This window comes from Excalfactoria chinensis, chromosome 3 (genome assembly GCF_039878825.1).
Source record: "Excalfactoria chinensis isolate bCotChi1 chromosome 3, bCotChi1.hap2, whole genome shotgun sequence".
Taxonomy (NCBI): Eukaryota; Metazoa; Chordata; class Aves; order Galliformes; family Phasianidae; genus Excalfactoria; species Excalfactoria chinensis.
In genome coordinates, this window is record NC_092827.1 from 8,823,548 (window position 1) to 8,851,121 (window position 27,574).

At 39.5% G+C, this 27,574-nt stretch overlaps 2 protein-coding genes across 3 annotated transcripts in view; both read left to right on the forward strand.

Moving 5' to 3' along the window:
- The window catches only part of WDR35 (WD repeat domain 35), a 34,068-nt gene extending 9,313 nt beyond the window's left edge, over positions 1-24,755 (forward strand). Inside the window, exons 11-29 of one of the 2 annotated variants that reach the window (XM_072333074.1) lie at positions 301-486; positions 1,227-1,259; positions 3,112-3,172; positions 9,557-9,701; positions 10,615-10,684; positions 11,413-11,466; positions 12,133-12,242; positions 13,081-13,291; positions 13,873-13,953; positions 14,078-14,214; positions 15,311-15,514; positions 17,277-17,423; positions 18,604-18,736; positions 19,665-19,775; positions 19,969-20,133; positions 21,483-21,617; positions 22,391-22,547; positions 23,275-23,515; positions 24,451-24,755. In XM_072333074.1, coding sequence (XP_072189175.1) covers positions 301-486; positions 1,227-1,259; positions 3,112-3,172; positions 9,557-9,701; positions 10,615-10,684; positions 11,413-11,466; positions 12,133-12,242; positions 13,081-13,291; positions 13,873-13,953; positions 14,078-14,214; positions 15,311-15,514; positions 17,277-17,423; positions 18,604-18,736; positions 19,665-19,775; positions 19,969-20,133; positions 21,483-21,617; positions 22,391-22,547; positions 23,275-23,515; positions 24,451-24,598 — 2,529 coding nt within the window. In that variant the 3' untranslated portion in view covers positions 24,599-24,755. The remainder of the gene's footprint in view (positions 1-300; positions 487-1,226; positions 1,260-3,111; positions 3,173-9,556; positions 9,702-10,614; positions 10,685-11,412; positions 11,467-12,132; positions 12,243-13,080; positions 13,292-13,872; positions 13,954-14,077; positions 14,215-15,310; positions 15,515-17,276; positions 17,424-18,603; positions 18,737-19,664; positions 19,776-19,968; positions 20,134-21,482; positions 21,618-22,390; positions 22,548-23,274; positions 23,516-24,450) is intronic. The other variant, XM_072333075.1, reaches the window with a different exon arrangement.
- Positions 24,756-24,761: 6 nt separating this feature from the next.
- Positions 24,762-26,220, forward strand: TTC32 (tetratricopeptide repeat domain 32). The gene is made up of 3 exons (XM_072333076.1): positions 24,762-24,994; positions 25,073-25,233; positions 25,921-26,220. The coding sequence occupies exons 1-3, from the start codon at positions 24,870-24,872 to the stop codon at positions 26,046-26,048; spliced, it is 414 nt and encodes a 137-aa protein (XP_072189177.1). The 5' UTR covers positions 24,762-24,869; the 3' UTR covers positions 26,049-26,220.
- The last annotated feature ends 1,354 nt before the right edge of the window (positions 26,221-27,574 follow it).

The following is a 27,574-nucleotide window of genomic DNA, read 5'->3' on the forward strand; positions in this document are numbered from 1 at the left end:
TGAATAAAGAAGAAACATGGAATAAAGTTTATTCTCATTTTGAGAATGATTCTCCAGTTCTGATTGGGTCAGTTTCTGGTGATGGGAAGGCAGCTTTTTACATGTTAACAGTATGGAAATAAGGTATTACCAGGGCTCTCTTCCCATTCTTTTTATAAACAAGTTCATCACATGACAGGTAAAGAACATTGAATAGTGATTGTATTATGTGCCGATATGAAGTAAACACATTCATGAAAGAATGTATATTGACTTAGTCCCATTTCTGGTAGAATTTCTCAGAGTTGTTTCTCTCGGCAGTGGGGTTACTGCTCCAATACTGTGGTTTATGCGTACACCCGACCTGACCGTCCAGAGTATTGTGTTGTTTTCTGGGACACAAAAAACAACGAGAAGTATGTGAAATATGTCAAGAGTCTGATGTCCATCACAACCTATGGAGACTTCTGTGTGTTAGCAACCAAAGCAGATGAAGATCAACCTCAGGTAAGGACTTTTTTGTAAATGTCATTTGAAACACTGTAGTGCATGTGTCAGCACTTTACAAATGAAATAATCTTTCAGTGTTTTATATAAATAATCTGTCAGAGCTTTACAAATGAAATAATCATCCTGAATATTTTTCAGTGTGTGTCATTAACTGTCCTTTGATGGAAGGGCACTGAACAGGCTCCATGTTTAAATGGTTTATTTGGCATCTGGATAGGGAGCTAGGAGATACGGTTTAGTGCTTTTCTGTAGGTATGGTAAAGGGAGTAAGGTTGGACTAGATGATCTTGTAAGTCCTTTCCAACCTTGTGATTCTACTCTATGAATGCAATGGACCCCAATGAAGCTAAGAAACCAACCAAAATGCCAGATAAATGTTGAGAACCTACTAACTGCCTTTAATTAATGCCACTAAGAACTTCATGAAGGCCACAGACTTCAGGATTACTGTTTCTTTGGACATATTTTTCCACAGATGAACAAAATGTAGAAGACCAGAACATTAAGACTTACTTAATCAGTTGGAAATGGAAAAATGAAATGTAAGAAAGGGACAGTTTTTGGATGATATAAATGCATTATTTATTGCAACCTTCTTAATTTTGGTGATAGATTATATGATAGACGTATTCTTTGGTTAATATGCATTCAGTTAACATTAATATTACTGTCACACAGTTTTTCTTATTGGATTCATTTCTGAATTATCTTCTGTATCACTTGCATTGCTTACAAAGGAGGAACATGAGATGGAGTCAATTGGTGCAACGGTAAAGATGTCTTGGTGCTGCTGTGTTGTAGTGTGCAATAGATGGTGTGCTGTGATACGATCTGAAGATATGATATATGTGAACAGAGACATTTGGTGAAATTAAGTACAAAGTAATGAGATTTTCTGGGTTGCATTTTAAAAATGTGAGATAAAGAGTGGTGAGATTTAGTGTAACTTTCTGGAGGATAAATAAGAGATGGGATTTATCACCTGAAAATTACATAATAGTATTTTTCTTTCAATTCTTTCTGAATGGCTGCAGTCGAATTATTAATGCTAGGTGGGAGGCAGATTTTAGGAACTGAAGCAGACAAGCTTATCCTTTTGATAGCAGTTCATTCATTAGAGGTGCTTTCTGAAAAACACACCTATTCTGCAATAGATTTCAATGGATGGAATTGTGATTTCAGGAGCGCAGAATGTATAGCAGTAGCTGCTGGGGCAAACAAGCTGAATTTTGGCAGGAACTGTTGTATTGTGAGAGGAAGTCAGTATCAGTAAGTCATGAAGAACTCGATTTTGATAACCACCGTGAGCTTTCTGCTCCATGGAATGGGACAATGCAAAGTCCTTGGTCCTTACCCCGCCATGCTGTGTTGCTCATGCCGTCTGTCTTGGATACTGTCACTCCAGTACTCCTCGGTAGTCTCAGGTAGACTGATTTAGAGTCTCAGAAACAAGTAAAAAGAGCATAAAAGAGAAATCAAATAGAGTGAGGGCTGAAGAAGAATTAATATAAATATAGCAGGAACAAACATTATACAGTTAGAGAGGTTAAAATGTCAGATAGGGGCTTCTGCAGAGGCCACATATAGGGGGAAACTGTACAGCTCTAGTGGTCTGCTATCTCAATTACATGAATTGGTTAGGAAGTGAAAGAACTAATGATCAACTAACAGTTTTCCATTACCTGGGGGGAGTCAGGATGCCAGCTCTTGAGTGATTCAATGTCTAGCAAAGCTGTTCTTTGAATCTAAAGAGCCTGCAGTAGAAATTACTATTTAATTTCCACATTTCTTATTCAAAACATTCTTATTTCCCTGTGTAATCATGATAAAGCTATTTAATCCTTGATTTACATCTGGAAAAGTACATGCGTTGGTGCTTGGAGGCAACCAATTAAATGTTGATGTCTCTTCTTTCTTTCTTCTTTAAATCTTCCTGAGTTTAACAGACCAGCCTGAGTTATCGGTACTGATTAAAGCTTTCCAGAGTAGAATTACAAGAAGGGCAAAACTTACAAAACCTGTCTGTTTTGTGACATCTGTGTTAGAGCATTGTGGAGGAATAGCCTCACTCCCAGTTGCCCCCTGGAGGCAGCCCTCAGGAGGTTCCAGATCAAGTAGGTTTTCCTAAGAATAGAACAAGAGCCCATACATCTCTGGGAGTTAGGGGCCTGCTGCCATTTCTCACATTATCCCATGCTTGAACAACTAGAGAAGAGTTGATCAGAAAATAGTGGTGTGTCTGTCATGCTGAGTGCAGTTTGTGCTCTCCAAAGCAGGGGGTGAGACTGGCTGTCTCATCAGCATCTTATCTGTGGATCCCACTGTTAGTACGTCCTACCTAATGTATTCTGTCTGATAGATTTGTTTATCTGCTTAAAACAGCTGATCACCTTCCTGTTTTCTGCTTGGCTTCATCTACAGTGTTAATAAGCAAATACGCCATTGCTATCATGCTTAAACATCTTTGTATTTTCTGCAGCCGTGGTCTTCCTGTTTTCTGTTGCTGTTCAGCGTTAGATTGTGTGAAATGTGGGCTATGAGATATGCCTTCACTGAAAGCCTTGTGCAGCTTACTAACTTACAGAAAAAGGTAGTATTAATAACACTTTTATTTCCTTACAGTATGTGCTGGTTCTCTGCAATTCTATTGGCACTCCCTTGGACCCAAAATACATCGATATTGGTAAGCACCTTGTGACACCTGTTCAGCTTTTTGGTCGTCGTAATAGGAAGTCAGCTGTGAGTCAAATAACATATTGCAATATTCATGTCCTATATTGTAGATCACAATTGAAGTGTAGACTGTCCTGCTCTAATAAGTGACTGACTTGTACTATGGAATATGAAATATTGTGGTACTTTTTAGCCTCATAATTTTTGTTCATCAATTCGATTCTCTGTTGCCACTTGTTACATGAGTGGTGGTATGTTGGAATCTTCAGGAATAAAATGACCAAGGAATTCAATACACAAATTTTACAGTGGTCAGAGGGAAGAAAACCAAACAAAAATGGCTGAGCACTGAAGTCTGATTATGTGGTCGTGTGTAGAAGTTGTTGTCCCTTCCCTGCCTCTCCCACCTACCATCAGCTGGCTGCATTGCTTACTGTTTATCAGTCTCTAGGACTTCACTTAATAGGTGAGTCTGAGGTGGGGGGGAGAAGAACTGGGGACTTATAGGCCACATTTAATCTCATTTCTGCAGCTGGCATCTAAAATAAGTTCAGAGAATGATTCCCAGAAGAGGCCTATTTGCTCTGTGTTGGCTACAAAGAAGCTCAGGGCAACCAGCTCGAATGTGCTCAACTCTGTTAGAGTTGTCTACAATTAGATGAGATGGATCCCACTCAAACAATCAAAATGAGCTTTGTGTGTGCATCTCTAACTCTCCTTTTAAAGTTTTTCCTTTTCATTTTCTGGTGTTCTGCTTGCAAGCTTTCTAAATCTATCTCTGATTGTTTATAATGTAATTAAGTAAAATTAAGGTAGCGGTTTTTGCTTTTCCCCGTTAATACCTGTCTCCTAGAACTGACTCTAAAAAAGAAAGCCATTTTCTTCGGTGACTAAAAACAGCTAAGGAGAAATGCCATTTAATTTAAGAGAAGATGATGTTATTGCAACTGCATTTGAATTGTCTTAAAGAGAAGAAACAATAGGAAATAAACTTCTCTCATTCCTTTAGCTTAACTAAGTTTTCCATGGTCTGCTTTCTTTCAGTGTCAGTTGATGAATGTGGTGCATAGGCTCACAATCTTCATGTGTGAAAATCTTAGGTTTTAGAGCCTTCATCTTCATAGGAGGGCGAATATTTGAGGTTGGGATTATTTGCATTCTTGAGTCCCAAAGAATTTTTGTAGTCTTGGTACTTCAAATGTAACAAGCAAGTCTTTCATTAGTGTATGGTAAACACAGCCAAAGATACAACTTCTTTTTTTTAAATGTGACTCCCTTAAGGCTCCTTTAAAGTTGGTTAACCAAACTTAGAGATCGCAGGTGAGAGTGAGAACCCAACATCTGTAAATGAAACATTTTTGGATTATATTACATGCTGGTTTTATCATAGTTACTTTCCTTTGTTGTAACCTTTGAAGATACAGCTTTATAGAATAACTTGAAATATTTCCTTGCACAAACTGATCTTGTAATATATAGATATGTGTGAGTGGTCAGGCACTGGAATGGCTGCCCAGGGAGGTGGTGGAGTCACCGTCCCTGGCAGTGTTCAAGAGGCATCTGGATGAGGAGCTACGAGATGTGGTTTAGTAGCTTGTGGCAGCAATGGGAATAGGAGGACGGTTGGACTAGATGATCTTGTAGGTCCTTTCCAACCTTGTGATTCTATGATTCTGTGATTCTATGATCTTTGTATATAGTCAGGGTCTTTATATACAGTATATCATGCTATTTATCACAGTTGGTGCTTCATGGCAGGAAGAGGTGCAGTTGTTCCAGTTTTACAGGGTGCTGAACTTAAGCAGCTGGCTTGCCTTGCTGAGATCAGTACAGAGGGGAGACCTTGTAAATCCTTGGAGGCTGTAAGTGAGCACTTTTGACTACCGTGAGTCTGAGCTACGTTTTTCTGAGTGACTTTGTCAGTTATTACATACTGAACAGGCAGTAACTTTGCTTTTGCCAGAGTGTCTCTTGCTAGAGTAGCAAACACCCAGAGCCCTACAGAGCATAAACATTTATTTCGTGAGTCTTTGGTATCCTATAGGACTCCAGGGCTGCAGCCTGGTAGGAAACTGGTGCCAAAGAAGAAAGATTTCTAATAAGGATGTTAAGTAGTTGACAGAGTGTTCCAAGGATGCATCTGAGAACGTGTGTTAAAACACAACATCTGTGCATTGTTAATTTTTCTAACGGTTTGTAAAATTATTTTTACAAAGCAATACTAATTTTGTAATGACAGAGTAACTGAAATCACGCAGTGTTCATTTCTTCCTCTGGAACTGCAAATCTGACATTGCTGGGCTCTAAACCAGTAGCTTAAGATGAGTTCACAAAAACTACTGATTATTCCCTTTATTCTCTTGGTTTTTAAATTACGTCATTAGATTTCTCATGTTTGCCTGTAGGCACTGAGGGATGGTTACACCTTAAAGCTCTACCTAATTTTCCTGTTTATTTTGTCTAACGCATCTTTTTCCTTTGTTTGCTGTGTTCGTAGGGCAGCTAATGTTTGCTAGCCTTCAAATTGATTTTCTCTTCATTGTCTGGCATTATATCCCATCCTACTGAAAAATTAACCAACATAGGCTTGCAGGCTTTCTGTCAAAGTCCTTTTGTGAGTAACTAAATACAAATTACAGATGGTCAGATACCTTGTTTTATAATATCTTTTCAATGGAAAGACAACAGATGGTATCTGCTAAGAAAATATCACTCAGACTGGGTTATATCACCTTACCTGTGCATAGAAGCACTGACATTGTTATGTTACCATCTTTCATGTGTGTACTAATGCCCAGTGTAATGCACGGAACAGCCTGATCAGCACATAGGTGGGCTAAAGGCAGAGAGCTGATGGAGTCAGGACTGTGTTGTGATAGAAAAGTTCAGTTGGAAGGGACCTTCCAGTTCCACTGCCGGACCACTTTGGGGCTGGCCAAAAGTTAAGGCGTGTTGTTGAGGGCATTGTCCAAATGCCTCACTGATGGGTATGGGACATCAGCCATCTGTCTTGCCTCCCTCCTTACTACCTCAGTAGTGGTGGCTGAAGCAGCACTTGAATTGCTTTTATTTACAGCTGATTATTTCAAGTGAACTATAACTGAATTTTGGAGTTCCTCAGTGTGCTGGACTGTCAGCTCTTCCGTGTGCAGTTCAGCTGTTCCTGCTCTTGCCTGACGATTTCCTTCTCTTTGTGAGCTAACACCTCCAGAGACATTTTAATCAAACTGTGAAGTTAGGTAGATGTTATTCTTTGGACTAAGTTAGTTACGGTTTCTTTGGATATTGCAGATGTGACAGGTTTATGTGAAAACAGAATTTATTCATCCCTGTCTCTGTCAGATCACTTCCTTTCCATCAGATTTAAGTGGGATTACTTGTCTCTTGTGTTTCTGTATCCTATTTCAGGCACTAAAAAGTGTCTCAGCTTTTTCATGCAGCAAAGTAATACAGTCACGGATCAAGTGTCTTTTCTATCTACTATTTTTGTCAGAAGATTAGACATGAAAGCAGGTGTTTTCTGTTTCTTGGGTACTAAAAAATAAAGCTTCTTTCCTTCAGGGAGGAGGTATTACGATGAAAGAGTGAGGAAGAGAAAGAAGGGGCAAAGAAAGCTTAGAGGATTATTCTTTTATATGTTGCTGTTGTTTTGATGGCATAGTGTGTTTTATCCCTTTAAGTATTTTGTTAGTGAAAATTAAGGCACCTGTCTAAATGCTGTTCATACATATTTTCAAATTCTGAAAAAGCAGGACCTTAATACTGAAGTTAGCCATCCAAAATCAATGGGAGGGACTACAGAATTGAAGAAGTCTGCACCCAGCATGGAAAGCTGCTGTGTAGTAGAAATGCTGTGCAGAGGAGTATCCAATTACCTTGCCTGCTTCTGACTTAAGGTGCTTGCATTTCTCTACAACTAAGAGTACAAATTCTTTAGAGGGGACTGATGGTTCCAAAGGGTAAATGCTGTTAAAATGAAGTAATAGGAATAATAGGAAACTAAGTAGTTAGACTAACTGCCTAGAAAGGGATTCTAGATCTTCCTCAGCATGAGAGAACTGAAATAAGCATCTTTCCCTTCCCACAAAGGATGTATACCATTCCTTCCTTCCCTGCCTCTGTGTCAACCCAAACATGGAGAGAGTGGGTGTCAATAGTTTATGGGCTGGTTCAGCCTGGTTCTATGACTAATGGGGTGGAGGGATTTTGCGAAAAGAAAAGGGAAACAGGGGACCCCAAAATAATTAAAAAGAGCATTTAATTAACATTAACATTTAATTAAAAATAATTAAAAAATCAGAGGAGAAACAAACTAATTTACTAAATATGGTATCAAAAGGCAAGATAACACACTATAATACAGTGTAAATAGAATTGAAGCTAATATATCAAGTATAATGAGAGAGTATCTGAAAGCTGTAGGCATTAGTAATACTGAAGTGATGTGCGCAGTTGGGACGGGCAGCAGCGAGGAAAGGTGAAGGAGAAGAGCGACGAAAAGCCCAATCAGGTGACCTTGCCAGGAGTTCTGTCTGTCTCCTCTCTGACCCCAGAACCCCCATGGGGAATGTAGTTCTTCTTCTCTTCCAGACAGGTACCTGGAACTGGAGCATTAACACTTGAACTCCCAGTGCACTACATGATGTTATGATGTGGGATACCAGTAATCAAAAATCACGAAGCCATAACAGCGGGGCATCCTTTTCTTTTGAAGCTATGCTGTTATGCAGCCAACATCTCACGTACAGATGCATCTCTCCCAGATGTTTGTTTGTATCAGTCTGATCCTGATAACTCTCTATGCTGTGTATGTTACTCTTCTCCCTGTGTTTTCCCATTTGATATAAACCCCAACTCCAATTGCCCTGCTGTTGCAAAGAAGAGAAGGTTCATGCCCGTCATGTTATCTTCTCATTCCTGCTCTCCTCTTTATGTTAGCTCCATCATTTGTGATTATTTAATCCAACTTAAACTAATCTTTTATTTATTTAATTTTGGGGTTAGTTTTCGACCAGATCAATCAGCAAACTGATCCAATTTACTGTGTGGCCAAGCTTCTCCTAGAGCTGATTAAAATTGCCAGGGAAGTGTGAGGGTTTGTTGGGTGGGAAGCAGCTCAGTTTTGGTTGTTTCGATGGATACAGCTGCAGGTTAATAAGAGGATTACAACAAATACACATAATTTATGAATTTATTGAACCTGAGACTGTATTCTTCATGTGTGAGCACAAAACTAATTATTACATTATAAGCAAATGAAATACATTGATTTCATGAAATGTAAACAACTGCTGTATCTATGCTAATACTCACACGTTAAACATCACCTCTAAGCCTTCTCATCCAGTACTGACATTTATACTAAAAAGTATTAAACGGCTGTTAGTAGCTCATCATAATCCTCTTGGTTTCAGAGAAATAAAGTCTGTTCAACCAGTCTTCACCAATCTGTCCATCGTAGTACTATTCTACCTTACAGCAGGCCTATAGCACCCCCCAGAGTTCCATCTTGTGCTAATGTAAGGAAGAAGTGAAGAGATTAATTGTAAAACAATTGGATTGTGTTCTTACACCGTGTTATCTGCAGCACCATTCACTAACAGACAGGGCTGTAAAATGGAATTAGCTCAGCTTGTCTGCTGGCATGCTGATTAAAGCATCAAGTTTGAAGACACTGAGGGATTTATTTGTTGATTTCTGATTTTTTTCCATGTGTTTTATGTGCGGATTCAGATTTTCGGAAATAAAATGTGAAAGAAAAAGACATAATACAACCAAGACAGTGTAGTACAAAGGGTAATGCAATGTTTGGAGTGTGTATGTCCACAAACATTGGCAGCAGGAATGAGACATTGCCTTTAGCTGTGCATTCTAAATGGTTTTAAGGTTAAAATAAAACAGGACCTCTGCTTTCTCTATGCAGTGATATCTGGATACCTTTCAGTATCTGAATGGATGCTACAGGAAAGAAGGGGACAGTCTCTAGCAGGGTCTGTGGCGACAGAACAAGGGAAACTGGCTTCAAGCTTAAAGAGGGCAGATTTAGGTTAGATAAAGGGAAAAAACCTTTTACAGTGAGTGTGGTGAGGCACTGGAACAAGTTACCTGGTGTTAGGCTGGATGCCCTGTCCATGGAGACATTCAGGGCAAGGCTGGATAGGGCCCTGGGCTACCTGATCTAGCTGTGGTGTCTCTGTTCATTGCAGGGGAGTTGGACTTACATTAAGGAGAAGGAAAGCTGCTGGAATAATGGGGAGAAAGTATTAATTATAAGAGCAACGCCTTGAAAGAAGTTCTTCATTTGGTTTCACACATTTGGAAACAAAAGTGGCAAGTTAGTATCGAGTTCAGTGCTTGCTGCTCTAATTTTACAACCATTTGGATTTCGTAACAGGGCCGCTGTTTGTCACAATGACCAAAACGCATGTGATAGCAGCTTCGAAAGAAGCATTTTACATCTGGCAATACCGCGTCGCCAAGAAGCTCACAGCAATGGAGATTAATCAGGTAGCACGGACCAGAAAAGAAGGCAGGGAAAGGTTTGTCTCCAGGCTTTTTTATGTACTTTCTTTTGCATCAATATGATTTTGATAAGGGTGGATTTTCCCATACCTAAAATATAAACTCCTCATTATTGTTTTCATACTCAAAATTGTGAAGTGTGGTTTTTCATGACAAATGCACAGTTCTCTTAGACTGTTTTTCGATCAGTTTTCTGCTTACTGTCACTGTTAGTGACCTGTGAATGCCTCTTTTACAGAGCTGCATGTCTGATACATGTGTGGCTTTTTGCCTTCTCTGTACCCTTAATTTCTCAGCAACTACATTCACTCTGATGACTTTAACCAACACTTCTGTGTCAGTGGCTGGTAGGGCATATTCTGTCCAGCTATTCTCTGAATACATTTGTGTCCTACTATATCTTTGGCCTCTAATCCTGTATGGCCTGTTCTCTCAAACTAAACAAATCAAAGTTATCATCATCTGCCCATGCAAAATAATCCCTTCCTGTGTGTTATGTTAACATAGTTACATTAACTTCCTCTTTCTAATGCTACTTTTTAAGGCAGAAGAGTTTTGATAAAGTTTTGAATGTAGTAATACATAAGTTTTGTGGATGTGATAATGAAACAGTGTGGAAAAGAGCATGTGGAAAAGATAGGAGTATTTGAAAGGAGACAGATTGGTCATTTGCAGGATCTTCTTGTTGCAGAATGAAAGACTGTAGATCATTATGGACACCAGCCTAGTGAAGGTGAAATCAAGTACCATATCTGTATCAACTCAAAGCAGGGTTACTGGGAGGAGCACTACTGGAACACAAGAACAGGCTTAGCTTTTATACTGTTTTTTCTGGTTACAGTGGCTCCTTCTCCATAGACTGAAAGTACCTGTATCCTATCAAAAATGACCCTTTCTTCAGAGTCACTTTTTCTCCCTCCTTCTCTACAGGATTTATCATATTGATGACACTCCTTTGGGATCTGGAGGTGGACACCTTGATTACAGTAAAGCTGTTGAAGTGAGCATTCTTTTTAACTTGTTTATTATGGTATCACTGGTAGCTTGAAAGAGTAGTAGCTGGCATTGCTGTATGTATTTGCTTAAGTTTTCATTAATGGAAGTGGTCTTTTTATTTTCTTTTACTTCTACCCTTTGTACAAAAATGTTATGTTGCTTCTGGTTAGTAAAATGTTATTGTATCATTATGTATTACTAGAAATGTACATCAAACCGTATAGAATTTAGGGAAAAGGTGTATTCTCTATTCTGGAGAAATAATGGGCCCCAGAAGGAGCTCCTTCAATGAAGTATAAGCGTGTTGTTGAAACTCAGTGCTTGCAATGGATCCTAGTATTTTTTGGCCTGTTTCACTTTATGAAAGCGTGGATGCGAATACATGGATTGATAGGCCTGAAATTAATTACAGGCCTCACAAGTGAGCAATAGTTGCCTTCTTGTGTTTTCTGTTAAACATCTGATACTTTTATTTATTTTTTTCCTGGACAGAGGGACAGGAGAAGAAAGGAAGCTCTTATTGTTACCATGTTTCCCATACCAAAGGCTACTAATATCGTAAACCATCCATTTATTGTACAGTGACAAAGTTTGATAGCCCCTTTTTGTTTAATCACTTGGCAGCATTCTTGGATATTTAAGCATAAGTTTGTTTTGTTTTGTTTTTTCCTGTAGAGGTTCATTCTTATTGCAGTATTAAAACGAGTGTTGATGTTGTTTGTGTGCTTTCAGGGAACAAGAGATCCAATTTGTGCAATAACAGCATCCGATAAGATCCTACTTGTGGTAAGTCAGGGGATTAAAACAACTTCTAATTGCCACTTGCTCTTATAGTCAGGACTCCTGCACAGTGTTAAGTCATGAGCAGTCATATTTAAAATGTTTTCCCATTCTCCTACTCCAGTGATTTATTTATTTATTTTTAATATCTTTTGAGTGAATTAGACAAAAACACTGAGACGCAGGAAAGAAAACAGATGGAGAAAGTGTGAAAGTCATTAGTTGATACAGTAATGCTTGTTACAGTGGTCAAATCTTTCTAACTCTTCCAGCCAAATCTGCTTTTCTGTTTACAGTGTATACATACACAAAAAGAGTCAAAGATGTGAAAGGCAAGGAGGATCTTTCTGACTTGGGTATGGGGAAAAAAAGGAAAGGAATGATGTCTGGGCTGCCTTTAAAACTATTGCCTACCTTCCAAAATAAGGCTTCAGCAGTAGATAAAATAACCTGACTGTGCTGTTTCACATGACTATGTTTTAACATCTTGTTAAAGATCTGCTTAAATTTGTAGCATCTTAAGAAATTATTTTCTTTAAATAGCAGAACTAAGAACTCCAGGGTGATGACGTTCCCTCTTCTCACATCTATTCAGCCACTCATCCAAGAACAAGAAAACCTTGTTAAGCTGTTTATTCATAGAAAATTTAAAACAAAAATGCTTTTCTCTAGGGAAGAGAATCCGGCACTATTCACAGATACAGTCTTCCTAATGTTGGCATAATGCAGAAGTACACCCTGAATTGTCGGGCACATCAGCTGTCTTTGAATTGCAACTCCAGGTGAGTTATAGGTCTGCTTCTAACAAAGACAAATGATTTTATGCTAAACCACTACATTTGCTGAAAATATTAGTAATTGTGCACTAGTTTTACCTCAGTATAAATTACTTATTTTATTGGCTATTAGTGGTTTCTTTATTTCTTACTGGTCAGACTACTTTAAGCGGCTGAGTTGCTAAAGCTTCCTTGTGTACTACAGTCTTTAAGGTCTGTATTTAAGGAAACACACTGATAATGTACGTAACTGTACATTTTCAAACGTAACCCTTTAGAAATTGTATTTTCCCTGTATTATAAATGATGTTGAAGATTCATTGGATTATATGTACTATTATCTTATAATAATAATATCCTTAGTAGTAATATTAGAAATCCTGTTTTAGGGGTGAACACTCTGGATCATTGCACTGTATTTTTAATTTAAGAATCTGCCTCCTAGTAAATAATGAAAAGCATATATAGGTTAAATTTTTAATGTTAGGCTCTGTCAAGAAAACAGTTTAGTCAGGAGCTGGATCTGTATTTTACTAAACTTTTTATCTGAAGTGCTAAGCATCTTCAGAATGCTGGATAAAAAACAGGCACAGGTTGGCAGAGTCCAGGGCCAGATCTGGTAGGAGAAGATGAAAACCTCTTTTCCATGTTTCTAGTCTCTCTCTGCTGTACAGATAAATGAAAATCGTGGGCATCTTGCTGAAGCCAAGGAATTGCTCTAGAGGGAAATTTGGCCTGAGTGTGCCAGTTCAGGAGATGTATTTCAGAAGTGCAGCTTTGAGTAGTGTTATTTGGCTGACCAGTTCCTTTGTTACTCTTTTTTTTTCCCTCCCCTGTTCTGTAGCCGTGTTGCTATCATAGACCTTTCAGGTGTTTTGACCTTCTTTGACTTGGATGCACGAGTAATAAGCAGTAATGGACAGCAAGTGATTGGCGAGCAGCTCAAACTGGAACGCAAAGATGTCTGGGATATGAAATGGGCCAAAGATAATCCAGATTTGTTTGCAGTGATGGAGAAAACAAGAATGTATGTTTTCAGAAACTTGGATCCAGAGGTAAATGTAAACAAATTACTCAGTTTACAAATTCACTCTAAGCTAATGGCTCTGTGTTGAACAGAATTATATTTATGCATGCAGTTTAGTTAAGTATTTTGATATCAATAAGCCTCATATAAATAAATAACTGGATGTCTCAATATCTCGTCAACTCTGGTGTGAGGGTCTTGTTTAAGATGTAAAAGTGTGAAATAAACTATCAGACCTGCAAAGATTAAAAAATGCTAGCTATCCTATTCTTCCACTTATACAAATTATGCTCCTGAAAATAATAATGTTCTTTAGAAACAGTAAACCCAATTCTAATACAGTTATTTGTAGTGCGTGGTTTGGGCAAGTCTGGATGTTGCTCTTTTATCTTTTCCTCGTAATCTGGTTATAAAAAGCATGATTTTAAATTATGTCTGTGCATATGAGATGGTCAGTAACACCACTGCTTTTAGTCTTTATTTCCTCTTGGAAAAGCAGTCAAATCCTAGTTGGGACAAGAGGGAAAAGTCTCTTCACATACATTAATAGATTTGTTTAGAATGTAATTGGAATGCAAGTTAATTCCCTTTTAACTGTTTTACTTTAAGGAACCTATACAAACTTCAGGATATATTTGCAATTTTGAAGATTTAGAAATCAAATCTGTTCTTCTGGATGAAATACTAAAGGTAAGTTTAATTAATTTTATTTTGTAGGAGTAGCTGGTGTCTCAGTGATCTGAACAGTTGAATCATTGATGGGTGAAAGTAAACACAACAGAATAAAGTTGTATTTCTTTATCCATTATGCCAGAATCCTGAACGTCCTAACAAAGATTACATCATCAATTTTGAGATTCGATCGTTACGAGACAGTCGAGCACTGATTGAAGAAGTTGGGATTGAGGAATCTTCCCAATTCATAGAAGATAATCCACATCCCAGACTTTGGTAAAATAAAACAAAAATCTCACAATAAGCCAACTTTCTTTGTTTAAATGTTTTCTTTCTTTTGTAGTCTTCTTATTCAAACTGATCTGGCTTTCCAACTGAAAAAAACCTCAAAGTGAGAGCAGCCAACCAGCTTACAATTTAATGAGAATCATTATTAAAAATAAAAGAAAATAATAATAAGTAGTAACAGTACTCAGCTGCAGTCTGAGGGCCTCTTGTTCTAAAGGGGAATGTCTTTACATTGTAGCTGAATCATCTACAAAGGCATTTTATAGTGCTGATGTAAGACCTGAAGAGAACCTTGCAGTCCCCCTGCAAGCCTGGCTCACTGCCTCTTGTGGAATTAGTATGTTTTCAGGCTGTGTGGTATGTTTTTCTAGAAGGCAAGAAAGAGGTCTTTCCTCCTAAGCATGCATTACTAACCATGGACTATTTAGGGCAGGCTGTAAAGGAAAGAAGTGAGAATGGGGAGGGCGCATCAATCCTAATTTCTTATATTCTTTCAAAATGAAATAATCTGAGGAAAATAACTTTGTTAAGTAAGTTTAACTATTTAAACTTGACTATTAAACTGAATTTAAATCCTGCACAGCAAACTTGTAAGAATAAACATGTGAAAACAGTTCTGGAAATCTAGTTAATGTCCCATATCTCAGGTGTTAGAATAATAGAATCATTAAGGTTGGAAGAGACCTCTAAGATCATCTAGTCCAACCACAGACCTATCACCACCATGCCCTCAGTGCCACATCTCCATGGTTCTTGAATGCCTCCAGGGATGATGACACCTTCCTGAGCAGTCTGTTCCAATGCCTCAACACTGCTTTGGAGAAGAAATATTTTCTTATACCCAACCTGAACCTGCCCTGGCATTGTCTTGAGGCCATTGTCTCTCATACTATTGCTGTTACTTGGGATAAAAGGCTGGCACCCACCTCGCTCCAGGCTTCTTTAAGGCAATTGTAGAGAGTGATAAGGTCTACCCTAAGCTGCCTCTGTTCCAGACTGAACAATCCCAGTTCCCTCAACTATTTCTGATGAGACATTTAATTTATAGCTGCTTTTCTATGTGTTGTATTTGTTTTTCACACAGGCGTCTCCTGGCTGAAGCTGCCCTTCAGAAGTTAGATCTGCAGACTGCTGAACAAGCTTTTGTGCGCTGCAAGGATTATCCAGGTATTAAATTTGTGAAGCGTCTCGGCAACCTGCAGAGCGAGTCAATGAAACAAGCAGAAGTGGCAGCCTATTTCAGCAGATTTGAAGAAGCTGAAAGAATGTATCTGGATATGGACAGAAGGTAATTGCATGTTGTCATCTCAGCAGCAAATAAAGAAAAAAATGTCTTGGAAAACAAACACTCACCCTTATAAGGAATGGCTGGTTTAGCACTGAGGACTCTTCAGCAGTTGCTGGAAAGATAGAACAAAATCAGACAGGAATAAATTTGGTATATTGATATGTAAGCAATTCCTTATGTGAACCAGCACATTGGTCTGAAAATTGTGAGCTGCTCTAAGGTAGTGCTGTTTTTTTCTAGATGGTTTTAGAAAATATTTTGCAGAAGTTTCATCTAGGAATCCAAAAATACAAATAAAAGTCTTAAAACTAGTATTTAATTTATGTATTGTTGCTCTTAGCTAGTTGCCAAGCACGCATTCTTTCGAATTACATATACAAACAATGAAGTTTCTAATTAACTTTAATCTTAGGAGAGACAGAAAGGACTGTGGGCCAGCAGAATTTTTGCTGAGGAATGAAAACAAGGACAAAACTAAGTGACAGTTTTACTGAAAAATATAAATTACTGCTTAGTAACTGGGTTTACCACTGTATTCCTCACTGTCCTTTTTATGTAAGAAGCAACAGTTGTGTGATGCAGCCTGTAGGTGATGGTCAGACATGAAGAGGCACATGAATCACTTCTGAATACAAGAAATGTTTAAACTTTGATTAATGAAGTCATGAAAAAAAGAAAAGGGAATGTTGAAGGAAAATGTCATTCTTCTTTTATGATGTAAGAATGAGGAACGTCCCTCTTCCCCAGTATGAAATGGAGAAGGAGAAAAAGCAAAAGCTAGAGGAAAGTGCATGTTAGATCCTAGTAATGGAAAGGTTTTCATATAGCAAGCCCATGAACGTATGTTGTTTTGGAGAGGTGGAATGTCTTGTAAGTACTTTACTTGCCCAGAAATGCTGATTTCCAGCAATGACGTATTCCTTGATGTGTGCCTGAGGAGGTACTTGATTAATATCGGATTGTAGGAGGCAAAGGCAGACCTTATTTGTTTATTTTACTGATTTCTCCAGCTACAAGAATTCTGTATTGCCCCATGTGTCTGTTCACCATTAGAAAATTCTTGATGAAGACCTACCATGATTAGGCTGAAATACATATTTCAAATGCAATATTTTTGATAGAGGTTTTTCCTTAACAGCCTGCGCTGACTTGGTGTCCCATTCTTCAACTCACTGGTAAATTTAGAGTGTTTTAAAATGGGGTTTATGCACCTTTCCCACTTATTTTCTATCCACATGAAGAATTACTGCATTTTCACACAAAAAAAGTTTTAGTGTTACATGGTAGGAGAAATGTGCTAGACAGATGCAGAGTGGGTCACATAAATATGCATGAAGAATGAAAAGGACTCACTCCCAAGTCTTTCTCCTTTCAGAGTCATTTTGAACTGAGTCTTTGAAATGAGCCTTATTACGTGTCATCCTTCATCATTCACATTCCTTCCCCCCTTCCCTTCTGCTTTTCAACAGCAAAGATGAAAGGTATATGGAGCAAGAGGAGACCTGAAATTTGGCAATTGCATTGCCAACTGCTAAGTCATTGTACTTCATGCAGTAGTATGACTGATAGGAAAGTGTATTTGTATGATGTAATCTGTGAGCTCTCTTGAGCTCATTTATTTACTTGGAATATAGTTGAAGTTGCACGAGGTATCACTGCGATACCTGTGGTATGGGTTATGAATGTGAAAATATTTTTGGACCCTCAAGATTTTTTGTTAGCTATTTTATTGTCTTTTCCTGCTGTTTTCTGCTTATACCAGAGATCTTGCCATTGGACTGCGGATAAAACTGGGAGATTGGTTTCGTGTACTGCAGCTACTGAAAACTGGCTCAGGTGACTCAGACGATGCCCTTCTCGAACAAGCACACAATGCTATTGGAGATTATTTTGCAGACCGTCAGAAATGGTATGTTCTGTAGGGGAAGGAAAATGCAAAGGAAATGGTAAAGCTGATGACAGGACTTGCTTTATGAGAAGGGGCAGATATCAGGAAAGTCAGAGTAATACGTTGGATGATTTTGTAATGACGAGATTTAACTCTGACCTCCATGATTCCATCACAGCCTTTACATTTGAGAGCTGTTGATCAACTGTCTGAAGAATGAAGGAAAAAAAAAAAAAGGCAGTATTGCCGGAAATCTGGTCACTTCAAAGAAGGGATGGAGGAAGGGAGGGAAAACAAAAAGAAAGACCTGATGTAGACAGAGATACTAGCATGGATATGGAATATTAAAAAACAGACAAACAGGCAAAAGGTACTAAATAACAGTGAGTTTCAAACACAGAGATTTTCTAGAACACTTAAAATCTGAGGCAGATTCTGGACCTTCTCAGATCTGGGCATCCAGAGGTCTGCCTGACCTGGCTGTGTCTCCAGACATTTCCAAAGCTGGGTACTCATGAATGCAGATGGTGTTTCTCCAAAATGCTTTTTGCAGTGGGGGATGTAGCTGAGCCAGAAGTGGTGTCTCAGTAGTTAATAAATGACAATTAGACTTTCATATACTGTTCTTGTTACTTTTTAAGCTTAGGTGTACTGTAAGCATCCAGAACATTCTGCCTCATCCACAGCTCCACTCCACTCCACAGCTCCACTACTTATTACAGTTATGCAAAATGCACTACCACAAAGTCTTTGTCCCAAATTAGTTAAAAACTTGTAAATAGATTCTGTAAGTTTATTTCTAGATAATTTAGGCAACTTGAGGGGGGTGGTTTTGGAGATCTTAGTGCTCACATTTTAATGTACAGAGGTACTCAACTTTCAGGTTTGTTCTGAGCTGCTGTTGACTATCAGGCATTATCTGTGCAGGTGTGGGAATTCGATTTTCAGGTTCATTGACATCCTAACCCTATCCTAGTCAGAAAATGAATCTTACTGCTGCTTCAGTATTGTGGTTTCTGAAAAGCGAAACATGTCGTGCATTTTAGAAACAGAGAGAAATTGCAGTTACTAAGGATCTTGAGCAAAGTCACCCACTCAAAAGGTCATTTTAAATTTACAGACACAAAAGGCTTACCCAGTTTGAAGTTTGGCTTGTGTCTGTATGTCTGATTATATCACATTTATGTTTTTTCCTTATTAGGTCAAATGCTGTAGAGTATTATGAGCAAGGACGAAACCAGGAGCGTTTAGCTGAGTGTTACTACATGCTAGAGGACTACCAAGGACTAGAGAATCTGGTTAACTCACTTCCAGAGAATAATAAGTTACTCCCTGTAAGCGAGAAGTATTTCTTTTTTCACTGTCTTATGCTCAACTGTTTATTTATAGTATCCCATCTTGGGAAGAAGCAAAACAAGGAATGCGGTATATATGATCTACTTAAACATAATGATTCTACTTTGGTGTTGATCTGAAATACTACTGTTTTCATTCTCCATCATTCTTACTTTTCATTATTGGCCACTTCCACAGATAGATCTTATTGGTCATCAGGCTCTGTGGTCACACTGCAAAGTTACATTTTGCTGGCATTTGTCTCTAAAATAGCTATACTTATCTAAAAATTCACTCCCTGTGGATGGATACTTAAGCTTTCATTTTGTCATCAAAGCTACGCTATTTTTTCCCCCTCAAATTCTTCCTGGTTTAACTTCTCACATGGTAACTCTGGTAGAAATGCTGACGTGCAATGAAAACTGGAGATACTTTGCTGAAACGAAGGAAGTCCCTCAACACAACATGTATTCAAGGAATGACTGGATGTTGTGTTGAGGGCCATGGTTTAGTGGGAGCAATTGGTAACAGGTGAACAGTTGGACTGAATGATCTTTTAGGTCTTTTCCAACCTTGGTGATTCTGTGATTCTAAGTTCGTGACCTGCTGTGCAATGGCTAATTTAAAGCTATAGTATGATTCATTACTCCACAATGCTTGAAAAATGTAAAACACCCTGACTTAATGTCACTTTCAGTAGCTGTAATAAAGCAAGATACTGCATTTTCTATTTAATCTGTAATTGCAAAGCTTTGTGAAGTAGACGAAACACAGTAAGAACACAGTCCTTCTGGTATGATTTAATTAGAAAATTTCTTATCCAAAGTTTGGAATTAAACTAAACAAAACTAAACCTGTTGTAGTTTCCATGCAGTGCAGTAAGAACATGGAAATTAATTTAATGTCGTGCTGTTGCTTTCTTTTCAGGATATAGCTCATATGTTTGTAAGAGTGGGGATGTGTGAACAAGCTGTTTCAGCCTTTCTGAAATGTAATCGACCAAAAGATGCATTAGATACCTGTGTACATCTTAACCAGGTGGGACAACAGTTGTTGATGTGCTTTAGCAATACCACAATACCAGTTAACCATATTTGAATTGTACAACACAGTCATTCTAAATAGAAATGAAGAATTGTGCACAGCTGTTGCAAATTATTCATTAGAAAGCTTGTTCTCAGGGTGTATTGAAAAATGTAGGTTGATCTTTTATGTTTGCTTTCATTTCTAGTGGAATAAAGCTGTGGAGCTGGCTAAAAATCACAATATGAAAGAGATTGGATCCTTGTTAGCAAGATACCCAGCTCATTTACTGGAAAAGAATAAAATCTTTGATGCAATAGAACTCTATCGTAAAGCCAATTATTTCTTCGAGGCTGCTAAGCTCATGTTCAAGGTATTGCAGATTTTATTTTTATATCAGGTATCAAAAGCTAGTCCAATACCTCAGTTATTTCCATGCTGTTTATTTTCTTGGGGTTATCCTGCTGTAAAAAATGTACAAGATTGTATCATTCGTCCAGGAAAGGGCAATGAAACTGGTGAGGGGTCTGGAGCACAAGTCTTATGAAGAGCGGCTGAGGGAGCTGGGATTGTTTAGCCTGGAGAAGAGGAAGCTCAGGGTAGACCTCATTGCACTCTACAGCTTCCTGAAGGGAGGTTGTAATGAGGAGGGCCTCTTCTCCCAGGCAACAAACAGGACCTGAAGGAATGGCTGCAAGTTGTACCAGATGAAGTTTAGACTAGACATAAGAAAGAACTTTTTCTCTCAGAGTGGTCAGGCACTGGAATGGCTGCCCAGGGAGGTGGTGGAGTCACAGTCCCTGTCAGTGTTTAAGAGGTGTCTGAATGAGGAGTTACCAGATATGGTTTAGTGGGTTTCTGTAAGTATGGTAAAGGGAGGATGGTTGGACTAGATGATCTCGTAGGTCCTTTCCAACCTTGTGATTCTATGCTTAAACAGGAACTGACAGGATGAATCCATTTCTAAAGTTTAAGATATCCAGGGTAATTTTTTAAGATAGAGATGCTCTCTTTAGCCAGTGATGAAGAGAATTTTGGAACACAGACCATCTGACCTGAGGCCATCTCTTCTGACTTAAATGAACTGTACCTCAGAAAAGGTCCTTGTCTACATGAAGGGGTATAGCAAGCCAGCCTGGATGCAATTGTCTACATTGTGGTTTAATCTCTTCATTTTCAAGAATAATAATGTTGTAAAGTACCAGTTAAATTTTGGTATCTCTTTCTTCAATTAAAAAATGATTTTGTGCTTTCAAGATGCAGATTTTTCCTCTATTTGGTTTATTTGCAGAGATTGTGTGCATAGCTTATAAAATCTGTAAGAATGATGTGCAATTTTTATAGTGAATATGTACTTTTGTCTATGTATGTTACTTTCAGAATGCATCTTTCTCATTGAAAGCAATGTATTTCTTAACCTACACCACTGAACAATATTTGTCTATTGTCAACAGACATAATGGTTACACTGATTTATTCTTTCTGAATATCTGGCTTCACGTAGTTGTTAGCTAAATAAATAAAGAATGATGTGCATTCTTCACTTAGACATTCATTTATAGTTCTGTTTGCAGTCTAATTTATTACATTCAAACGCTAAATTGTTTTTGGCATAAATTTTGATGTTTGTAGAATTGTGTAGCTGTCCAAGCGAACTGTTATTTTTCCCATTTATATATATATATGTATCTACAATAAATTGCTTCATGTTGGGTTTTTCAGATTGCAGATGAAGAGGCAAAGAAAAGAACAAAGCCTTTGCGAGTTAAAAAGCTTTATGTATTATCAGCTTTACTTATGGAACAATGCCACGAGCAAATGCAAAATGAACAAAGAGGAAAAGCTAAAGGTTCAGAGGTAGAGCCTTTTCCTTTCTTAAGTTCTGTGCGTTTACTCTTATGTGCTCCCAGTCAGAATATATAAAACTGCCCTAACGTGAGGTTATTTTTTAATAGCACTCTTTCTAGAACAGAGATTTTATTTATGTCTTTAAGGCAAATTTACCACGAAAACAAACCATTGAATGTACTGTTTGAAAACATTTAAATAACTTCTACTAATGGGTATTTTTCTGCCTGAGGTTAATGTGTTCTTCTTGAGATTTTCATGGTAACAACAGAAATCATGCTAAGAAATGCAGATTTTTCTTTTCCTTTGAGAATCTGACTTTAGTGATGTTTAGGAATAACTATCAATCCCACAGTGAGATTTAGTGATTAGATGAGGTTGGCTGTAATTCAGCAGGGAGGCTATTCCAGTTATGGGGGGGAAGCAAATGGATGGTTGTTTTTTTTTCACTCTTGTACTTTCATCTTTGTATGCACAAATGAAAGAGTTTAAACAAAGTTTTAAGAGATCTGGTGTTGAAATGCAGTGTTAATCCAAAGTATGTACTAGTCTGCAGATGCGCACAGAATATATTTATACACATCTGCACCATATGTTCTCCTTATGCACTGTATAAAATGCCTAACAGCATTCATTTCAGGTCCATGTATTTATACTTTCCCCAGTTAACACAAACAGTTGGTATAATCACCAAATACAGAGAAGTTCTTTTCATGTATCACCACTTCCCGCTGTATCTGTTTTCTGTATAAAAATGACTTGTGATACTGCTTTGTTTTCAGACTGCTTCAGCTCTGGCGGGTTTGCTGGAAGAAGATGTCCTTTCTTCAACCAATCGCTTTGCAGACAATGCTTGGCGAGGAGCAGAAGCTTACCATTTTTTCATACTTGCACAAAGACAGCTCTATAAAGGTTCTGTAGATGCAGCACTTAAAACAGGTAGGATTTCATTTCTAAGCATGTAAAGAAACTGCTCTAATTTTACAGGCTAGCACAGGGCATACTTTTGTTTATACAGAATATGTATTTCTACTGTTGCTAGATCCATGGGATTTAAAACAGAGCCACGTAACAAACTGTAGCTGAATCTGGCTGCAGTCGAGATACTTGGGAAGTTTCTTTTTGGATACAACGGAAATGTAACTTCCCAAGTATTACCTGGTTAAATTGGACAGTCTCTTTATATATCCTATTGACTGTTTTCTTTCTGTCCAAGTCCTTTCTTTCAATTCATGTTGGACATTCTTGTAGACAGCTTCTTAAGGTGTCTGTGGGAGTCAGAGAAATAAACAGTGCCCTCTACTTTCTCCAAGTCGTGAAGGTCCATTTCAAATACTTCTGGCATGTGGCTTATTTATTGATTGATTTATTTCAGTGTGTTTGAGGGAGGGGAAGTGCATCAACCTCAACAAGATTCTTTTAGTTGCCATTCAAATCCGCTTGGTTTTCCTTTATTGCTGTTTATTTTTTGAAATATGTCGAATTATGAATACAGACTATATTATGATATCACTGAAAAGACTTGGGTTTATGTTGCTCAGTGGAATTATTTGCTGGACTAACAGTAATCTAAATACTAACACATAGTGACTGTTGCATAAAGAAGCTTGCATTTCTCAGGAGATGTGTAATGATGCCCTTGGATTTTCTTTTTCTTATTTCTTAGCTCTTCATTTGAGAGATTATGAAGACATCATCCCTGCAGTTGAAATCTATTCTCTTTTGGCCGTCTGTGCTTGTGCAAACAGAGCATTTGATACTTGTTCAAAAGCCTTTGTTAAACTAGAATCCTTGGAAACTCTTAGCCAGGAGCAAAGGCAGCAGTATGAAGATCTTGCTTTAGAGATATTCACAAGACATAGTCCGAAGAACAACAAAAAAACTGATCTGGATGATGTTCTCGAGAGGTGGGTTATACGTGTATGATACTATACAAATATTAATGTTTTTTTGGGTTTTGTTTTGGTTGGGGCAGGTGTTAGCCAGTTCATAGAAAATGTGATAAAAAATTGCTTTATTTGAGAGAATCAAAGGATCATAGAATGGCTTGGGTTGGAAGGGACCTCAAGGATCACCAACCTCCAACCCCCCCACCACAGGTGGTGCTGCCAACCTCCACATTTAATACCAGACCAGGCTGCCCAGGGCCCCATCCAACCTGGCCTTGAATGCCTCCAAGAATCCATCCATAGCCACTCTGGGCAGCCTGTTCTATTGTAAATTGGGGAAGGAAAATGTGCAGAGAGAATTGAGATTGTTGGTGTTCCAGGAACTGGTCAGAAGGATATAAGTGTCTTAATTTGAAATATACATAGACTGAGCACAGAAGTTTTAGTACCTTTACTATAAGGTATCTCGTGCCATTAAGGTAATCACATTAAGGTAATTTGGAGTGATTGTACCCCAAATGCTGTCACTGACAAAAAAGTGTGAATATATGAGTACAGAAATTGCTTGTGAATCCATTTGATCCATTCAGTGAGTAGGATTTTTAACTTTTCAGAATCTCACTTACAGCTTTTACATTATTTTCAGAGGAATAAACTCAGTAGTAGTGCAGGTGTTAATTGGATCTTACCTTTATATATCCATCACTGCTTTTCTCTTAGCCATTGGATCAGCTGGTCCTAATTTGTTGGCTGCATGGTTCATGGGTGTGCATTCTGCTGTGTGAAGATTTACATACTTAGCTGTGCTAACCATATACTGCTATGTGACGCAGTAGCTTCTAATAAGGAAGAAGCACATATCTGAATAGAGAAGCACAACTTCTTTAAGTATCTGTAATTTATTTTAGTGTTTTAAAACCATGCTTTTTTATCCTTTATGTCTTCTAAAACAGCGGAGATGGGAAGCTTCCTGTCTGTGTTGCAACAGGAGACCCAATCCTGGAGTATCGATTCTGGATGTGCAGCGTGTGTAAGCACTGTATGAAAGCCAAAGAAAGAAGCAATTACAACTTCTGTCCTCTGTGCCACTGCTCAGCGTAACGGAGGTATCTGTTTCAGCTCAGAAAAAGACCTTCTAAAATGATTATTTTTCTACGTATGACGTTTCAAAACTGGCACAGACAGCGCTACTGTTACAGTAACAGCTTTAAAATAACCTTTTTTCCTCTGTATTAAAGGCTTAAGGTAACAACATTCTTTTCCAGTTGTGAACTGAGCCTCCTTTCTGAATCACGCAACTCTACCCCCACACAAGGGGGGGCGGCTCCCCTGAGGTGACGTGCCCGCCCCGGAAGTCCCCACACAGCCCGCCATGCTGCCCAAGATGGCGGCTGACGGCACGGCCGAGCTGCTGGCGGCGGCGCACGCGCAGTTGGCGGCGCGGCAGTTGGCTGCGGCGGAGGAGCTGTACAGCCGCTTCATCGCGGGGGGCGCGGGGTACGGCGGAGGGGGGGTGGGGGGATGCGGGGCAACAGCCGCCCTCACGGCTCTGAAGGCCGCTCTGTCTCCGCGCAGAACCGGCCGCGATCTCGCCACCGCCCTCAACAATCGCGGGCAGATCAAATACCTCCGGGTGGACTTCGACGCAGCTATGGAGGATTACACGGCCGCCATCCAGAGCCAGCCCGCCTTCGAGGTGCCCTACTACAACCGGGGTCTGGTGCTCTACCGGCTGGGTACGGCCTCCCACCCGCACCGCCTCCACGGGTGACCCGGGGCAGCCTGACCACAGTCGGGCGGGGCGACCCGACCGCGACCCCTCAGCCCTGCTCCGAGCCGGGAGGAGGCTGTGCTGTCAGAGCGGCAGCCCGGGCTGGAGAGCTGCACCTGCGGGAGCCTGCAGGCTGTCGAGTCGGGGAAGCACTGGGGAGATGCGGGGTTTGAACTACAGTGTGATGGGGCTGCGGCTGGGAACGGGGATTGTTAGAATGGAGGAGGCTCAGGGGAGACGTTACTGCCCTCTGCAGCTCCTTGAAAGGAGGGTGTAGCGAGGTGGGGGTCGGCCTCTTCTCCCAGGTAACAGTGATGGGATGAGAGGGAATGGCCTCAGGTTGCAGCAGGGGAGGTTCTGATATTAGGTCTGATATTAGGAAACGGTTACTCTAAGGAAGTGGTGAGGATGCATTGGCACAGGCTGCCACACAGGGGGTGGTGGACTCACCATCCCTGGAGGTGCTCAGGAGCAGAGGAGATGGCAATGAGGGCCGTGGTTAGTCGGCATAGTGGGGATGGGTGGTTGGTTGGACAAGGTGATCTTAGAAGTCTTTTCCAACCTCAGCGATTCTATGATTAGAAGCCCTTCTTCTGTTTTATGTAGGTGCAGTTAACAGCTGGTTTTTTTTGTTGTTTTCCTTTTTGGGCAGGATGCTTTGATGAGGCCATGAAGGATTTCAGGAAAGTTTTAGAGCTGAACCCACAGTTTGAAGATGCTGCATTAAGTCTAAAGCAGGCTATTCTTGACAAGGAAGCAAAACAAAAGCGAGGTTATTGAAAACTCAGCTAATAGTGGGGACGTATTTTACTGAACACTTAAATGATCTTTGTCACTGATGGATGAAACAAGATCATTTATTTACGATCGCTGTGCGCTACTGGAGAAACGTCCTTCTTGGGTAAATAAGTTAAAAATGTATTAGAATTTTAAAAATAAACTATTTTTGGATATTGGGGTGTTTTTTTTGTTTGTTTGTTTCTGTATTAAGAAGAACTGCAGACATTTTTAGGAGAGACCAGATGTACCTTTCATAAGGAGTTCAGCTCTTTATAAGTTCATTCTCTTCTAGAGCTACTTTTACATTTCCTGTACAGATAGCAACAGAACATACCTATTTTTTTAGTCCCAAGCAAATGATCCTAATGATGATTCTCCATCCTGTGGTGATGTGGATGATCCTGAAGCCTGTGCAGTTAGTGGTGGAAACATTATGGGAGCAGATGCCGGTCTCTGAACTTGTTTGCCTTCTTTCTGCGGTTCCCTAGCAGTCATACCAAGATTGCTTTCAGCTCTGGGGTGAGTGACTAACAGCTGCAGTGGACAAATTAAGTAAATATGATGTTTGATGGCGTAATTTAACTGTTCACAGTTTGGAAAGTGGCTCTAGGAGTTTGGGACTAATTCACAGCCACTTTCCTGGGGTTCCTACCTATAAACCTACTCTCCAAAGCCTGTTGATTCTTACCTTCGTGTAGCCTTCATTGGCAGTCCCACCGTGTGGTTTGTTCCCCATATCTGGGATTAATTTGGCAACAAGTAACTCTTCTCACCCGGTGATACCCTAAGTTAAGAAAAATGACTTGACTTCCCTGATGCATTACAGAACGTTCCAGGTACTGAAGGAAAACAGCAGCCTCCAAGATCTTACTTGTTCAGAGGATATGGCAAAGAATAACATCATCCTGTGCTTTTTCCTAGTACCCTGATTTTCCTTCTGCTGAGACACGGGGAGGAGTCACACAGCTCGCCTGTTTTGTGCTGCAAAGGCCTTTCCTTGCTTTTGCAGCAAGGTAGGAAAAGAGGACAGAAGGCTAGCAGGCCAAACCAGGGCATGGAACAGTCTGAGAAGTGTTTCATGTGAGGTGCAGCATGGAGGACAAGGAGGGTCATTTGCCTTTGTGCAACCCAGCTCAGCTGTACAGCAGTGCTGGCCCCTATGGGAAAGGCAGAGGTTCGAAAAGGCAAATACAACATTCCAAACTTGAAACTACTGATAGAAGGAGGATGCATTTTGTGTGTTAGTGCATTAGTGTAGGTCTGAGGTAGAGGCTGGATCTGTAACTTTCACATGTGCTGGAAGGTCTGGCTGCTTCACTAAAGCACAGCATTGGAAGGATGCACTCAAATCTAAACTGAGTGCATAAACCCAGCATGCTTGTGATTGAGCACTAAGAAGTTTGTATGCCAAGAAGAGCAACCAGACCAGGAGGAGGCAAGCAAAGTGTGGAATTTCTCTGCTGCATCTCTGCAAATGTGGGAACCTGAAATGTTTGTGGAAATAGGAATGCTGGTGCATCTCACCT

Coding starts and splice junctions, on each gene's coding strand:
- TTC32 (XM_072333076.1), top strand. CDS start 24,870: ATGCTGCCCAAGATGGCGGCTGACGGCACGGCCGAGCTGCTGGCGGCG. Junction 24,995..25,072: donor TTCATCGCGGGGGGCGCGGG/GTACGGCGGAGG, acceptor GTCTCCGCGCAG/AACCGGCCGCGATCTCGCCA. Junction 25,234..25,920: donor TCTGGTGCTCTACCGGCTGG/GTACGGCCTCCC, acceptor CTTTTTGGGCAG/GATGCTTTGATGAGGCCATG.